The 17,056-nt window shown below is 43.5% G+C and overlaps 1 protein-coding gene across 3 annotated transcripts in view; it reads right to left on the bottom strand.

Moving 5' to 3' along the window:
- Positions 1-17,056, bottom strand: part of gdpd5a (glycerophosphodiester phosphodiesterase domain containing 5a) — a 56,166-nt gene that overhangs the window by 32,185 nt on the left and 6,925 nt on the right. For all 3 annotated transcript variants that reach the window (XM_048238003.1, XM_048238001.1, XM_048238002.1), the window contains exon 2: positions 5,819-5,993. In XM_048238003.1, coding sequence (XP_048093960.1) covers positions 5,819-5,935 — 117 coding nt within the window. In that variant the 5' untranslated portion in view covers positions 5,936-5,993. The remainder of the gene's footprint in view (positions 1-5,818; positions 5,994-17,056) is intronic.

Genomic DNA, 17,056 nt, shown 5'->3' with positions numbered 1-17,056 from the left:
TCACTATGCGCTGCAGGGCTTTCCTGTTGTATTCAGTGCAGCTTCCGCCCCACACAGCGATACAGCTGGAGAGGATGCTCTCAATGGTGCCTCGGTAGAATGTGGTCATGATGGCTGGTGGAGCACTTGCTCGCCTGAGTTTCCGCAGGAAGTACAGGCGGCGCTGAGCTCTCTTCGCCAGTGATGCAGTGTTGGTGGTCCAGGAGAGGTCTTCGCTGATGTGCACCCCCAGGAATTTGGTGCTGCTCGCTCTCTCCACCACAGCACCGTCGATGGTCAGTGGCAGGTGTTGGGTGTGACCTCTCCGGAAGTCAACAACAATCTCTTTGGTCTTGCTGACGTTCAGCAGGAGGTTGTTTTCCCTGCACCACGTGGTCAGATGGTCGACCTCCAACCTGTATTGAGTCTCGTCGCCCTTGGTGATGAGACCCACCAGAGTTGTGTCGCCAGCAAATTTCACTATGTGATTGTTGCTGTAGGTTGCAGCAGTCATCGCGTCAGCAGGGTGAAGAGCAGCAGACTGGACTGAGCACGAAATTGGGGGCCCCTGTGCTCAGTGTGATGCTGCTTGAGGTATTGTTGCCAACATCGCATTACTACTTGGGGCCTCTGACAGAGGAAGTCCAGTAGCCAGTTGCAGAGGTAGGTACTGAGTCCCAGTTTGTCAAGTTTGCAGATGAGTTGTTGTGGTATTATGGTGTTGAATGCAGAACTGAAGTCTATAAAAAGCAATCTCACATATGAGTCTCTTTTTTCCAGGTGGGTGAGGGCTGGGTGGAGGGCAGAGCAGATTGCATCCTCTGTAGACCGCTTGGCTCGGTATGCAAACTGGAAGGGGTCCAGGGTGGGGGGGAGAATGGCTTTGATATGTGACATGACAAGCCGCTCAAAGCACTTCATGATGATGGGTGTCAGTGCCACAGGGCGGTAGTCATTGAAGCAGGATGGAGCAGTTTTCTTCGCACAGGTATGATGGTGGCAGCTTTGAAACATGATGGGACGATGGCTTGCTTCAGGGAAGTGTTAAAGATGTCTGTGAAGACATCCTTAAGCTCCCCCGCGCAGTCCTTCAGCGCCACGACCTGGGATGTTGTCTGGACCTGTTGCCTTCTGGTGTTGATAGCAGCAAGTGTCCTCTTCACGCTGTCGGCAGAGAGGCACAGGGGCTGCTCATGTAGAGGGGGGTGGGTCTTCTGTGGGCAGGTGCTGTTTTGTGCTTCAAAGCGAGCAAAGAAGCGGTTCAGGTTGTTGAGCAGAGGGATGTTGCTCTCACAGCTCTGTGGCGCGGGCTTGTAGGCCGGGAGGGCCTGAATGCCCTGCCATAGGCTTTGTGAGTTCCTGCTGTCTTTTGAAGTGGGTGGTTATCTTGTGAGTGTATTCCTTTTTTTTTTTTTTTTTTTGCCACGGGACAGGTTGGCTCTCGCTGTTTTCATGCCAGCTTCATCCCCAGCTCTGTAGGCTTTGTCTCTGGCCCTCAGCAGCCTGAGGACATCCCCTGTCAGCCATGGCTTCCAGTTAGCCCGAAAGTGATGATGTCTTTTGTGTGGGTCACATCATCGATGCACTTGGTGATGTAAGAGGTTACAGTGTCTGTATACTCCTCTATGTCTGTCCGGTTGTTGTAAGTGGCTGCCTGCTTAAACATTTCCCAGTCTGTTGTGTCAAAGCAGTCTTGAAGAGCATCGGAGGCTCCCTCAGGCCACACTTTTACCTGCTTACGAACCGGTTTGTTCGCTTTTACCCTTTGTCTGTATCAGGGCATTAGCATAACAGTGATATGGTCTGAAAAGTCCAATGTGGGGAGGGGGTGGCTTTGTATGCTCCTTTGTGTGTAGTGTAGACCAGGTCCAGGATGTTATCTCCTCTTTGTTGGAAAATCAACATGCTGGTGTAGCTTTGGAAGTACAGTTTTAGATCAGCATGGTTAAAATCTCCAGTGAAGATGGTGAAACCGTCTGGGTGTGCCGTCTGTTGTTCACTGACAGCCTGGTACAGTTCACTAAGAGCCGCGTTCTTATCGCTGTTGTTGTTGGTAGGCGGGATGTATACTGCGACTAGCAGAATCGCAGTAATTTCCCTTGGCAGGTAAAAAGGACGGCACTTTATGATCATAAACTCTGCCAGTGGTGAGCAGTGTTTGCATACTACTACAGTGTCCCGCACCATTCGTCACGGATGTAAACACAGATTCCTCCTCCTCGTGATTTACCTCCCTTTACAATGGCCCTGTCTGCTCGATAGCATGCTAGCTGCTCCAGTTGTACAGCAGAGTCCGAATGTTGTCATTTAACCAAGTCTCAGTGAAGACGAGCACACAGCAGTTACTTACTGTCCGGTTCGTTGATCTCAGCAGTCGTATGTGATCCATTTTGTTGTCCAGTGATCGTACATTTGCCAGGAGAATGGATGGTATGGCTGGGCGAGTTGGGCTGGCCGCTAGCCTGGCCCGGACGCCTCCGCGCTTGCCCCTCTTCTGCTTCCTCGCACACCGCTTCCGGCGCTTTCTTTCGGGGAGGAGTAGCAGGCGAAGTCCGGTGTTGTTGCAGGCGGAGTAGTCCGAAGTTCCTTTAGCGTCTCTGTTGCAAAGTCCAGAACGCTGCAAAACTTGCTTTTGCAGATGTCAATTAAAAACTGCCTGCTGTACTTGTAGTACGACGTAGTAAGACAAGACGAACACGTAAAACTTTCGGACAAACACTTTTTAAACGAACAAAACACCGTACGGTTGGGACAGAGAGAGGTCGCTGCGTGTGTACGCGCCGCCATCTGCATCTCGGGTTCTGATGTAAACACTGTCAGGGTTCTGTTTATGTTTCGCGTAACATGTCTATGTTTATGTTCTGTTATGTTTTCCGTAAGGCCTTTGGAGATGATAGGGAGCACTTTTCCTTGGAGATGATAGGGAGCACTTCTCCCTGGGCAGCTGGCCTATTAAAGGGCCATGTGCTGGAGTGAAGGAGTAAAAGACCTGGATTACTGACAGAATCAGTTGTGGCGGGGAAGAATATTTATTCAGAGCAAGAGGGCCCAGTGTGTTTATAAATATCTAGGTAATACGGATCAGAGTTAATGCCTTTAAGTATTACTGCAAACACACACACTGTGCAAACATGGCTAACTGATGGTAATATAAAACTCACACACTGCCGCTGGACGGCACAACTGACCAATGACACACTGATCAAACGATTTACTGTTGGTTTCCCTTAAATGTTGCACTGACAGGGTTTAACTGTTTTGGTCAAAAATTAACTACCTAAAATTACAAAGTTAACAACCCAAAAGACATGTAAAAGCCTAAACTACCAAGTTTACTACCCAAAAGACATGTAAAATGACCAAGCTAACTACCCAAAAGATGTAAAGGCCTTGACAACAACACCAGCCCTGTTTGCGCTGATAATAGCTTGCTAACATGCTAGCCTGTGACGGCCTTCGTTTCAGGAGACGCCCTGAAGCCTGGAACATATCACAGCATTGTCCATGATGGCAGGAGGGGCTCAAAGGTCAGACAAGGTCAACGTCAACGACCGGAAGGGGGGGGTGGGCAGGCAGGTACCTAACTCTTAACTGCCCCCCGTGTGTGGGACTAGAGCAGCTACCTAACCCTAGCTAGTACTGCTGCTCCCAGTTCCCTGTTTCTACTGGTCCCAGTGAGTGTGCTGTGCTGGTCCCAGTGTGCTATACTGGTCCCAGTGAGTGTGCTATACTGGTCCCAGTTAGTGTGCTGGTCCCAGTGAGTATGCTATACTGGTCCCAGTTAGTGTGCTGGTCCCAGTGAGTGTGCTATACTGGTCCCAGTGTGCTATACTGGTCCCAGGTAGTGTGCTGGTCCCAGTGAGTGTGCCGTGCTGGTCCCAGTGAGTGTGCTATACTGGTCCCAGGTAGTGTGCTATACTGGTCCCAGGTAGTGAGTGTGCTATGGTCCCAGTGGTCCTGGTCCCAGGTAGTGTGCTATACTGGTCCCAGGTAGTGTGCTATACTGGTCCCAGTAAGTGTGCTGGTCCCAGTGAGTGTGCTATACTGGTCCCAGTGAGTGTGCTGGTCCCATGTAGTGTGCTCACTGTTCCTAGAATAGTAGTTGAACTCTGGCACAGGTCAGATGACTTCTGGGACCGGTCAAATGACCTCTGGCATAGGACAAATGCAAAGGACAGATTTCTCCTATGTGTGTGTGTGTGTGTGTGTGTGTGTGACAATATGCCATCATGGTGAAATTAATCTGTTGCATAGTGTTGCTTTAAATGTGGAAATATTATTCCAAGTTATAGGAATTCACAAGTTTAGACTCAACACCGCCGGCTCTGCGAGTTTATGAAATTATCATCACTAAGGTTTTTATAGTTCTGATGCCTCTACTGTACTGAAATGGTATTTAAGAAGATATATCTCTCTCTCTTTCTCTCTCTCACTCTTTCTCTCTCTCTCTCTCTCTCTCTCTCTCTTTCTCTCTCTCTGTTCAGTGTTTAATTTATTCTTTAAAGTTGAGCTGGCTCTTGAGCACAAAAATTTCAATACTTATAATTCCTTTTATGAGTACATGACAATTAACTACTTGAATTTCAACTTGAATTTGTTTCTCTGTAATAGTAATGAGCTGTGGCCTTGGCTAGCTGTGAACAACTCTTCTTAAATCTTTTCAGTGCGTCCCTGCGGTAAAGGGCAGGTAAGGATGTTCTTACTGCCTCTGAGCACAACACCTACTTATCAATACAGGATTTCAGGAAAAGAGCATTAGCTTTGATTTCCTGCCTGGGGTTGAGACCATTTGGGCAACCAGATATGATCGCCATGCTTAGTCTCTATGCAGATATGATAGCCATGCTTAGTCTCTATGCAGTGGGCAAGCAGATATGATCGCCATGCTTAGTCTCTATGCAGATATGATCGCCATGCTTAGTCTCTATGCAGTGGGCAACCAGATATGATCGCCATGCTTAGTCTCTATGCAGATATGATAGCCATGCTTAGTCTCTATGCAGTGGGCAACCAGATATGATCGCCATGCTTAGTCTCTATGCAGATATGATAGCCATGCTTAGTCTCTATGCAGTGGGAAAGCAGATATGATCGCCATGCTTAGTCTCTATGCAGTGGGCAAGCAGATATGATCGCCATGCTTAATGCAGCTTAGTCTCTATGCAGCGCCTGGACTTGATGAGAACTACACAAGAATTACAAAGCTTTCAAATATGTCCACAAACAGACAACTGAAGGCCTTCCCCATTTCAGCAACAATTCCTTCAAAAACCATATAGAAGATATCCAGAAGATATCCAGAAGTATAAGTAAGTATATATAAGTATATATACTCTTTTGATCCTGTGAGGGAAATTTGGTCTCTGCATTTAGTGAAACACACTCAGCACACAGTGAGGTGAAGCACACACTAATCCCAGTGCAGTGAGCTGCCAGCAACAACAGCGGCGCTCGGGGAGCAGTGAGGGGTTAGGTGCCTTGCTCAAGGGCACTTCAGCCGTGCCTACTGGTCGGGGTTCAAACCAGCAACCCTCCGGTTACAAGTCCGAAGCACTAACCAGTAGGCCACGGCTGCCCCGAAAAAAAGAAGTTATCTATTGTTTAATCATTCATGTTGTGTCTGGCAGGTTACTGAGATCATCTACGATGTTGATGTCACCCACTAATCACTGTACACAAAACATACATATTTCTTGTCAAAAACAAACAAACAATGCAAATACCAACCTCCAATCAACCAACCCACACCAGCATCTCCACTGTTAGCTAACCATTAGTGGATGAGTGGATGTGGGTGTGTTTGAGTTGATGAAGGTGTGTATGAAGGTGTGTACCGTACCTTGGAGGTGTCATCCTGGGATCGCTGGTAGCGTTTCCAGCGGCACCCGTAGATCCCAGTGACGCAGGACAAGCACAGCTGCCTCTCGTAGACCTGTAAGGGCTGGTGCTTCACCATCCTCCCTCAGTCCCGCGCGCACCCCACTGCGCTCGCATCCCACAACCAACGCCGCCGCCTGGCAAACACACACAGAGGCAGGAGGGGTCAGAGGCAGGGTCAGTGAGAGGGTCCATTTAGTCTCCAAACACTGATGTCTAGTCCGAATGGCTTGATTGCTGTTTACATTTAATTTCTGTCACATAAATCAGCCGGCGAGCAGGTAGCATCTGAATAGTCCCTTTGAGGAATAGCCAGTAGCATCACACCTGAGTGTGTATTGTCACCGTGTGCAGACCGACGCTCTGCGCTGATGACGAGGGAGCAGATGGTCAGCCATTTTTAGCTGTTTTGTTGGGGAGCGATAATGCCAGTAATTAAAACTGGGATCACAGGCTGTGCCACTAACAGACGTGTTAATGATCAGGTGCAAAGCCTCCGCAATCAGCAGCAGAACAAATGGCTCCTCCTGCTAGTCGGAACGGCTGCTCCTGCTAACCCACTCTCCCTTTATAACAGGGACTGGGACTGGGCTAAAACTTGTACATGTAGTTTGGCAATGAAGCCCTTTCAAGGGTAGTGAACTGTGGCTGTGTCACTGAAATTAGCTCTTAAACCAGCTGACTCCCACAGCTGAATTTCCCCATAACTCCGCTGTCTCCTATCACACCAGTGCCAATTCTAGACACAGCACGGCTAACATCCTGATCTTGGTAAAATGTTAAGTGTTTGTGAAAAGATTAAGTGTTAGTTTTGTTTGTATGAAGACAAAGTGAAGATCCACATACTGGAGAGCTCCCATTTAAGTATTTTTTATTGGTAACGTTTCAAGCCCTTACGACCCTTCCTCAGACTTGTTTTTTGTACTTGTTTGTATAACACCCACATCAATTTCAATTTTCAATTTAATATCACTTATAGAGCGCCAAAACATTACACATGTCTCATGGCGCTTTACAGAGTTAAACACTTAACAGAGTGTTAAACAATCAGGCACATCATGTACACTTGACCTGTGTACAGTATTTTCAAAACTTATTACATTTTGACATTTAGGTTAAACAAGTATTTCACTTGCAAAAACAATGCCTTTCCAGTGCCTAAAAATCTGATGCAATGTAAAAATTCAAGGTCAGTGAGTTTTTCCAAGGGAATATATTAGCATACTAGCCAAGAGACAAATCAACACAGGAACGCTCTGTCCACAGCCATTATCAACCATTGTGAACCCTTTGGCGTCAATTTGGGTAAAAGCACCTGCGAAATTCCTCTCACTTTCCTGTGCTTGAAATATGGATTTAGTGTTAATAATAACAGAACAGAAATATGGCTTTAGTGTTAATAATAACAGAACAGAAATATGGCTTAAGTGTTAATAATAACACAACAGACTCCATCCATCTGCTCTTAAAACTGAGGAGTGAGTTTCTGCTCTTAAAACTGCAGAGTGAGTTTCTGCTCTTAAAACTGCGGAGTGAGTTTATGCTCTTAAAACTGCGGAGTGAGTTTTTAATGTAACAACAGATCACCTAGTAGATGGGGCAAGCTGCAGCAATTGCAATAGATTTAAAGGTAAGCTATGCAGTATTGGCAATTTCCTTACTGTTTTTTTTTTCGTTTTTTGCTTATTTTTCGCTTGCTCTGTCATGCTGAATGTCTGAGAAACTCCATCGCTACCTTTTTCTAGCCGGTGCCTGGCGTGTTTGTGTATTTGAATGCAGTAAAGCAATTTGTTACACTCGTTATACTTCCTGACACTGAGGCCGTCGGCCCGCTGGCCCACAGTTGCAAGGGTGTTTTTTCCACTCACAGGCCCTAGGGGGAAGCGAGACGGCCACCATTCAACCCGAAAAAAGTCATATAACCATTCCAATGACTCTGAAGCTGTTAAATGAAGGTAAATTAAGTGAAAAAACTTGAAAATTAGGCTAAAAAACCTGCATAGTGTGCCATTAATACTTAGATGTCAACATACAGTAGACATGCAAGACATACATAATGGATGCATATATTTAAGTATTGATTGTATGTATGACTAAAGCATCCTCTAAATGAGCAGACATACACAACATACATAATGGATGCATATATTGTGATGGCTAAAACATACATAATGGATGCATATATTGTGATGGCTAAAACATACATAATGGATGCATATATGTAAGTATTGATAGATGTATGGCTAAGACATCCTGTAAATGAGCAAATGTAAGGAAGTTCTAACTATAGACATCTCAAATGCAACTGAAGGTAAAGGCCTCTCTGTCAGGACACGAGCAGTGCCTAGAGGAAGATGGAGTTGATGAGAGCATCTCAGAGTGAAACGCAGTTTTGTTTAGGCCAAGCCCAGACACCACACAAGGCACACTGAGTGTCTCTGAAGGACACGAACGGACGCCCCTGTAGTCTGTCCACAGCCCACACTAAAACCTTTGAGATAAATGCCTGCTGACATCAATTAATGTCGCCCCAAAGGTTTTGCCATGATTTTGTGTATACTTCCACTATACTTACTTTTGACGGTCACCGGGAGGACTGTTATTAAAAACATAGCTCTCAAAAGAAACCCAACTACACGTCTCTATCACACAGGGTTAGATTCCCTGTCATAATGCAGGTCGTCATGGGAACAGACAAAAATGCCTTGGCAGGCAGCTCATACCACCCCCTGGAGACGGCACATATTTTGTAAGCACTTGTCTCGTCCCAACTACGGAATGAGCAGAGAGCCTGTGCCGCATCCCTGTACTCGCCTCTATGTGCATTTAGAAAGCTATTCACTTATAATGGGGTTAGTGCTTCTTAGTTGTTGCTATGAGGATTCAAATGGTTCTAAATGTGGCATTTAGGTTTATAATATTACCATGTACCAAGTACCAGTTGCCCATGACCGGCTTGCACCCAGGACATGTGAGCATAGGCGTTTTAATTTCGTAACATCGCAACACTGAATTGATTACTGCTTGATAATTTTGTTTGAAATGGAAGGCTGTGAATAACAATTTGAAAACACACGTTAAAAATGACAAAAACGAAAACCACAAATTGACAAGTACAGATATTGCGTAGTTCTGTTGTCCAATCCCTGGGCAAGTACAGATATTGCGTAGTTCTGTTGTAGTTCTGTTGTCCAATCTCTGGGCAAGTGCAGATATTGCGTAGTTCTGTTTGTCCAATCCCTGGGGGCATCATGTGGATGCTATAATCTGTTTGTCCACATCAGTGCTTTTCTGATGGCAAACATATTGAGTATGTTTGTGTAAAGTCAAAAAATGTGTTTGTGTGTTTTGGAGCCATTCCTGATGGCATCTTATGTGGCCTTGTTCTGGTCCTGATCTGGTCCGGTTCTGGCCTTGTTCTAGCCCTGATCTAGTCCGGTTCTGGCCTCGTTCTAGCCCTGATCTGGTCCGGTTCTGGTCCTGATAGCCTGTTAATCTAACATGTTAAATTGGAGGATATGCTAACATGATAAGCTAACATATTGAACATGTTCAACATGTTGGCGTATCCTCCAATGCAACATGTTAGCATGTACTCCAAATAAGTATATATATATATAAGTATAAGTACATATACTCTTTTGATCCTGTGAGGGAAATTTGGTCTCTGCATTTATCCCAATCCGTGAATTAGTGAAACACACCCAACACACAGTGAGGTGAAGCACACACTAAACCTGGCGCAGTAAGCTGCCTGCAACAACAGTGGCGCTAGGTGAGGGGTTAGGTGGCTTACTCAAGGGCACTTCAGCCGTGCCTACTGGTCGGGGTTCGAACCGGCAACCCTCCGGTAACAAGTCCGAAGCGCTAACCAGTAGGCCACAGCTGCCCCAAATGACCTCTTCCTTGAGGAGTCAGGAATGATTTCACTTGTTAAGAGGATAAAAACACCTAAAAAATAAGACAGTGATCTCTATCATGGAGTTTCACATTACTGAAACAACAACAATACAACAATACAAGAGCCACTATTTACAGCTTAATTAACTACAGGGCTTAATTAACTACAGGGCTTAATTAACTACAGGGCTTAATTAACTACAGGGCTTAATTAACTACAGAGCTTAATGCATCAGGGCTTAATTAACTACAGGGCTTAATTAACTACAGGGCTTAATTAACTACAGGGCTTAATGCATCAGGGCTTAATTAACTACAGGGCTTAATTAACTACAGGGCTTAATTAACTACAGGGCTTAATGCATCAGGGCTTAATTAACTACAGGGCTTAATGCATCAGGGCTTAATTAACTACAGGGCTTAATTAACTACAGGGCTTAATTAACTACAGGGCTTAATGCATCAGGGCTTAATTAACTACAGGGCTTAATTAACTACAGGGCTTAATTAACTACAGGGCTTAATGCATCAGGGCTTAATTAACTACAGGGCTTAATTAACTACAGGGCTTAATGCATCAGGGCTTAATTAACTACAGGGCTTAATTAACTACAGGGCTTAATTAACTACAGGGCTTAATGCATCAGGGCTTAATTAACTACAGGGCTTAATTAACTACAGGGCTTAATTCAACTACAGGGGCTTAATGCATCAGGGCTTAATTAACTACAGGGCTTAATTAACTACAGGGCTTAATTAACTACAGGGCTTAATGCATCAGGGCTTAATTAACTACAGGGCTTAATTAACTACAGGGCTTAATTAACTACAGGGCTTAATGCATCAGGGCTGTGCCATTGTGTTCCTGCTGGCTGTAAGCTCCACACACATGTCATCCTGCAGGGCCGTTATCTCGGCGTAACATGGCTTCCTGCGTGGGTCTCACACCTTGGACACCAACACTGCGGAGAGACTGAGATAGCATTCATGTCTATTTGGCCATCTGCCCTATTTAAACAACCCATGGAAGCGTGTCTGTTGGGCAGTTGTGTTTAATGGCAGCCATTAGTGTGAACAAACCTATTGAAATTATGTAAAGAAAAGTACTAACTGCTGCACAGGATATAATCAGCTTTTAAAGTTTACTTTATACTTTTTATCACTTCATACTTTTCCTTGAGGTATCAATACTCCATATCTCAGTCTTATTCAAATAAACAATCTGATGAATGACCCCTGGGTAATAGAGCCAGTAAGTAGTGGCCATGGCAACAGAGCTTTGGGATCACTCACTGACTCCGTCTCCTGCTGTGCAAAGAAATGCTGCTCTTTAGTCATCATTGTAAAGGGAGATTTTGACCAAGGCTCTTTAGTCATCATTGTAAAGGGAGATTTTGACCAAGGCTCTTTAGTCATCATTGTAAAAGGGAGATTTTGACCAAGGCTCTTTAGTCATCATTGTAAAAGGGAGATTTTGACCAAGGCTCTTTAGTCATCATTGTAAAAGAGGTGATTTTGACCAAGGCTCTTTAGTCATCATTGTAAAAGAGGTGATTTTGACCAAGGCTCTTTAGTCATCATTGTAAAAGAGGTGATTTTGACCAAGGCTCTTTAGTCATCATTGTAAAAGGGAGATTTTGACCAAGGCTCTTTAGTCATCATTGTAAAGAGGTGATTTTGACCAAGGCTCTTTAGTCATCATTGTAAAAGGGAGATTTTGACCAAGGCTCTTTAGTCATCATTGTAAAAGGGAGATTTTGACCAAGGCTCTTTAGTCATCATTGTAAAGGGAGATTTTGACCAAGGCTCTTTAGTCATCATTGTAAAAGGGAGATTTTGACCAAGGCTCTTTAGTCATCATTGTAAAAGGGAGATTTTGACCAAGGCTCGTAACACCTGTGACCGCCATCACCATCATCAACATCATCAACGTCATAATCTTCATCATCATCATCAACATCATCATCTTCATCCACATCCTTATCAACATAGTCATCATCACCATTATCATCATAATCATCATCATCATCACCATCATCATCCTTATATCAACATTGTGATCATCATCACTGTCATCAAGATCATCATCATTACCATCACCATCATCACCATCATCATCATCACTGTCATCATCATCATCATCATCATCATCATCACTGTCATCATCATCATCGTCATCATCATCACCATCATCATCATCACCATCATCATCATCAAGATCATCCTCAACTTTGTCATCATCATCATCATCATCCAGATCAAGATTAAGATCATCAGTCAGTGTAGTACTTTACAATGTTTCTGGTCGCTGCCATCTTGTGAGAATAAAGTCTGTACAAGTTGATTACCGAAGTCTCCTACTTTTGTGTCAATTGACAGTAGCTTGTGCTGCATTCAGTAATCAACATGTATTGACTTCTCCTAGCAAGATGGCGGTGACTGAAGACATTCACATTTATTCATATAGCAGACGCTTTCATCCAAAGTGTCTCTGTCAATTACATTACAAGGGCTACTCTCCCCAGAGCAACTCAGGGTTAAGTGCCTTGCTCAAGGGCACAACTTTGGAAGCCAGGAATTGCACCCACAACTTTTCAGGATACTGCATGCTAGCCAAGCTCCTTAACCGCAACGCTACCACTGCATGCTAGCCAAGCTCCTTAACCGCAACGCTACCACTGCATGTTAGCCCAGCTCCTTAACCGCAACGCTACCACTGCATGCTAGCCCAGCTCCTTAACCGCAACGCTACCACTGCATGCTAGCCCAGCTCCTTAACCATAGACATAATATACATAGACGCCGCATCGACCGCTACTCCTTACTAACGCTGACGAGATTTGGAGCCGCCATCTTGGACCGGTCATCCACTCCACTCAGTGTAATCTGTTTGGCCGGTGAGATGAGCTGTCAGCGCACTTAATTAATCATATCTCACTGAATACCGAACAGATTCTCACTCGGTTTTTTTAGCTGCAAAGGTCATACATGTAGCTATGATACATGACACATGATTTAGCGTATTTTAGTATTCATAGTGGGTTTAACAGTAATAGAATATTCTGATATATGATATAAAGTGACCTGACGTCCGATATCAAAACTGGGAACATAATCCATGTTTGACAGCATAGACAAAACTAGTTTGATACAAGTTTAATGAGTTAAATATAGTTCACAGTTGACAGAAAAGTTCCATCAACAGCATTATTCACAGAAAGGTTCTATAAACATTTAAGTGAGATCAGTGCCATTCAGACATCTGAGGGGTATTCCAAGTAGGCCTATGTGGTTTAGTGACAAACTTGGGTAAATTGACAGAATAAGTTGTAAACCTTCCAGTAGAAAAGCTGTATACAGGAAACATGGTTGTGTGTATTTTAATATTCATAGTGGGCTTAATAGTAATAGAATATTCTCATATATGATATATTATAAAGTGATGACATCAATATAAACACTGGGAACATAACTAATCCATGTTTGACAGCATAGACAGAAACTGGTTTGATACAAGTTTTAATGGGTTAAATTGACAGAAAAAATCCATTAACATTTTCAGTTCAGTGCCATCAAAAATAAAGTTTGATGAACAGACATTGGTGTGGCATAAGTAAAGGAAATGGAGTAACTGGGTTCAATATCAACAGCATTTGTTAGACAAGTTCCATAAATATTGTAAAGTGCAAGTTTGTAGGTTTGTTTCTGATCCTTAAAAAACAGACATTGGTTTGGCATAGTAAGTGTAACTTCATCAATTCAAGACAAAAAGGTGACTTGTCACTTGTACAGTGTCAATGGGTTCATCAACAGCATCTGTCATTTACAGTTCACAGAAAGCTTTCAGCCCCAATGAAGAGATTAAATAAATAAGAATTAAGAAACATTTTAGAAACTGCTAAGATCAGCCCCGTTCATTGCAATCAGTAAAGAATCGGGGAGTGTCTTCACAGGCTCAGTGAGACAGAGGTTACTGTCATGCAGTTGGTTCTATGATTTCGATAACTGGTGCATGTAATTTTGTATGTTCCCACCTTGCTAAAATTGCTTGGGTACACTTTGGCTAAGAAAAAAGTGCTTCAGACAGCAGGTGGGCAAATAAGATAGCAGTACATAGTGAAACTGGGTAAACTCCCTAAAAGAGGACTGAGTCAACCAGACGATGGGAAAATGGGACACAGAGTGGTGAATGCAGGTGATGAAGGTGGAGCTCATAAATCAAATATTCAGTCACAGTGTAGCAGATGCCCTCCAATACTGCAATGAAGAGCTGCACCTTCCTCAGTTCCAGGGATGTGAGGAGACTATTCAGTTCATTCAGTCTCCTTGAGCAAGGCAGTTGTTCTGGGGAGATATAAAATAAATAAATGAATAAATGAATAAAGGAATTTGAGAGGCATCTTATTCTTGTTAGGGTAAATGACATGTGGATAATACAGTGTTGGGCAAGTTACTTAGACATTGTAGTGAGCTAAACTATCAGTTACTCTGCTATGAATAAAACACTACACAATACTACCACCCAGTCAAATGTATTATTAACACAAACACAGCAGTAGGCTAGTTCTCTACATAGGAAGCTACTTTAAATTGTGCCAATTACACATGACAAGAAAAAGTGTAGCTTGTGTGGCTAAACCACTTGATAAATAAAGAAGTTAAGCTATTGAAAAGTTACTTTATTCAGAAAATTGTGAAGCTACCAACAGCAGGCTACAAGTAGCAGCTAGCGATTGCCCAATAATATAGGCTACAGTCTGTGCCCTTGTGTAAAATTCGCCAGCCAAATCTAGTATGATTTATTTCTACAATAGCCTTTTTGTGTCAGTTGTAATCTAAGTCAGTGTTATGGAATATGACTTATTAAGTCTCAGTTCATAGCCAGGTGAACACCGAGTAAACAGCCTAGCAAGCTGGCTACGATTCTCATACAGTAATATCAAAGATCCTTGCTCCTTCTCAACTCTCTGGTAATATTCTATTCACAAAATACAACCATTAGTACGGTAATGTTAAATCTTACTTGAGAAAAGTAAATCCCCCGAGCCCTGTTTGCGATGGTTCGTCGATTTGAGCAGGAACATGCTGCACAGTACTGGCATCTTGTGTCTTCTGCTGCAACGCAATGAGGAGTATGACCGGTCCAAGATGGCGGCCGCATTTCTCGTTTCCAGCAGCCAATGCGGCGTCTATGTATATTATGTCTATGTCCTTAACCGCAACGCTACCACTGCATGCTAGCCCAGCTCCTTAACCGCAACGCTACCACTGCATGCTAGCCCAGCTCCTTAACCACAACGCTACCACTGCATGCTAGCCCAGCTCTTTAGCTGCTACGCTACCACCGCCGGCAGGTAATGCTTACATTCTTACTGTGGCACTAGGAAAAACAGCTTTGCACATGAAAACTTTGGTCAACTGCCATTGTTTATCAAAGTGATGTACTGTATAAATAAATTGACATCTTCAAGACCCCACAACATCAGTAGAAGAAACCATCAAACTCATTGACACATTCTCTAAAATTTCTGAATACTCAATCAATTGGAATAAATCTGCAGTTCTCCCATTACATCCCAACAGCTGGGATGTGACAGCCAACTCTTCACCTATCCCACTCTGCACTAACTATATCACTTACTTAGGGATAAAAGTCTCCCCCAGGCTGTCAGACTTATTTAGCCTAAATTATTCCCCTCTACTCACTTCAATAGATGATGACCTTCAACACTGGAAGAACCTCCCATTATCCATCATGGGCAGAATCTCAGTAATCAAAATGACAATACTGCCTAAAATAAACTATCTATTCTCTATGATTCCAACCCAGCCCACCCCACTCTGGTTTAAGTCTCTCGATTCATTAATCACTAAATTCTACTGGAAAGATAAGACCCCAAGGATCAAACTCACCACTCTCCAAAAACCAAAAGCAATGGGAGGACTAGAGGCCCCACACTTCCAGCACTATGACCTGGCCAACCAGTTCCACTCCATCCACAAATGGCTACACCCCACCCCCTCAGACAACACCTGGTTAGACCTAGAACAAACAATCTGTAAAGAAATTAAAATCGCAGATCTCCCTTTCTGCAGTCAGTCGGTCAAAAAACATCCATCCTTCAAAGCCCCAACAATTTCAGCTACTCTGACAGCCTGGTGGAGATTCTACCACATCACTGATTCACCTATAGCACCATCAATTCGCACCCCGATTTGGAATAACCCAGATTTCACCGTCAATAAAAAAACACTTAACTTTCACACATGGATGGGAAAGGGCATCACTCACCTTCAACACATTCTTCAAGACAATAATCTGGCCTCATTTTCCTGTTTGGTCCAGAAGCACGGCATCGAGAGTAAACACTTCTTACAATACCTGCAAATTAAATCATCTATCCTAGGAAAAATTAACATCCAGACAGCTAACCTTGACATTCCCCACCAATCTCAGAGCTGCTTAATATTCCCTCTCCCAAAAAAATACTCTCCCAAATTTACAAAATTATATCTCGTTCAGAAAAACAATTGGCCTGCCATATCACAAATGGGAATCAGACTTATCAATTACTCCGGTGCCGACTTCTGGACCAAAATGTGCAAAAACATCTACCTCATGACAAAGAATAGTAATCTACAACTAATACAATACAAGGTTCTTCACAGATTCCACTTCACTGCACATAAATTGGCTAAAATGGGGTTTGGCTTGGATCTTTTGCACTCACTGCACAAAAATAACCCAGATACATACATTCATGCGGTTTGGCATTGCACTCCAATCAACCACTTCTGGGTGAGTGTCACAAAATCTCTCTCTTCCATATTTGGCTGTCACATCCCAGCATCCCCCTCCTTATGCATACTTGGTGATACATCCACAGTTAATTTAAGCAACTCCTGCAATAAAACACTGCTGGCAGCTCTTGACTATCGCCAAGAAAACAATCCTCATGAACTGGAAATCTAAGAAAAAAGCTCACATCACTCATTGGAAAAACTTGTTAACAGACTATATATCATTAGAAAACCTATCAACTACAAACTTAATCAATACTCAGGATACAACCTCTCCTTGGTACCCCTTTATCACCTACTTACAGTCCTGACCCTCTTTGCCTGAGTTCCATCTCCACACGATCATAACACACTTCATCAACAGATACACATATCATCGAACACTAGGCAGGGGAGGGTAGCTGGAACTATTATTGTTGTTATTATTATTATTATTATTATTAGTAGTAGTAGTAATATAAATAGCATCCCCTTCTTTCCCTCCCCTTTATTTACATTC

The sequence above is a fragment of the Alosa alosa genome, chromosome 2, assembly GCF_017589495.1.
Source record: "Alosa alosa isolate M-15738 ecotype Scorff River chromosome 2, AALO_Geno_1.1, whole genome shotgun sequence".
Taxonomy (NCBI): domain Eukaryota; kingdom Metazoa; phylum Chordata; class Actinopteri; order Clupeiformes; family Clupeidae; genus Alosa; species Alosa alosa.
This window is presented reverse-complemented; position numbering and strand designations above follow the sequence as displayed.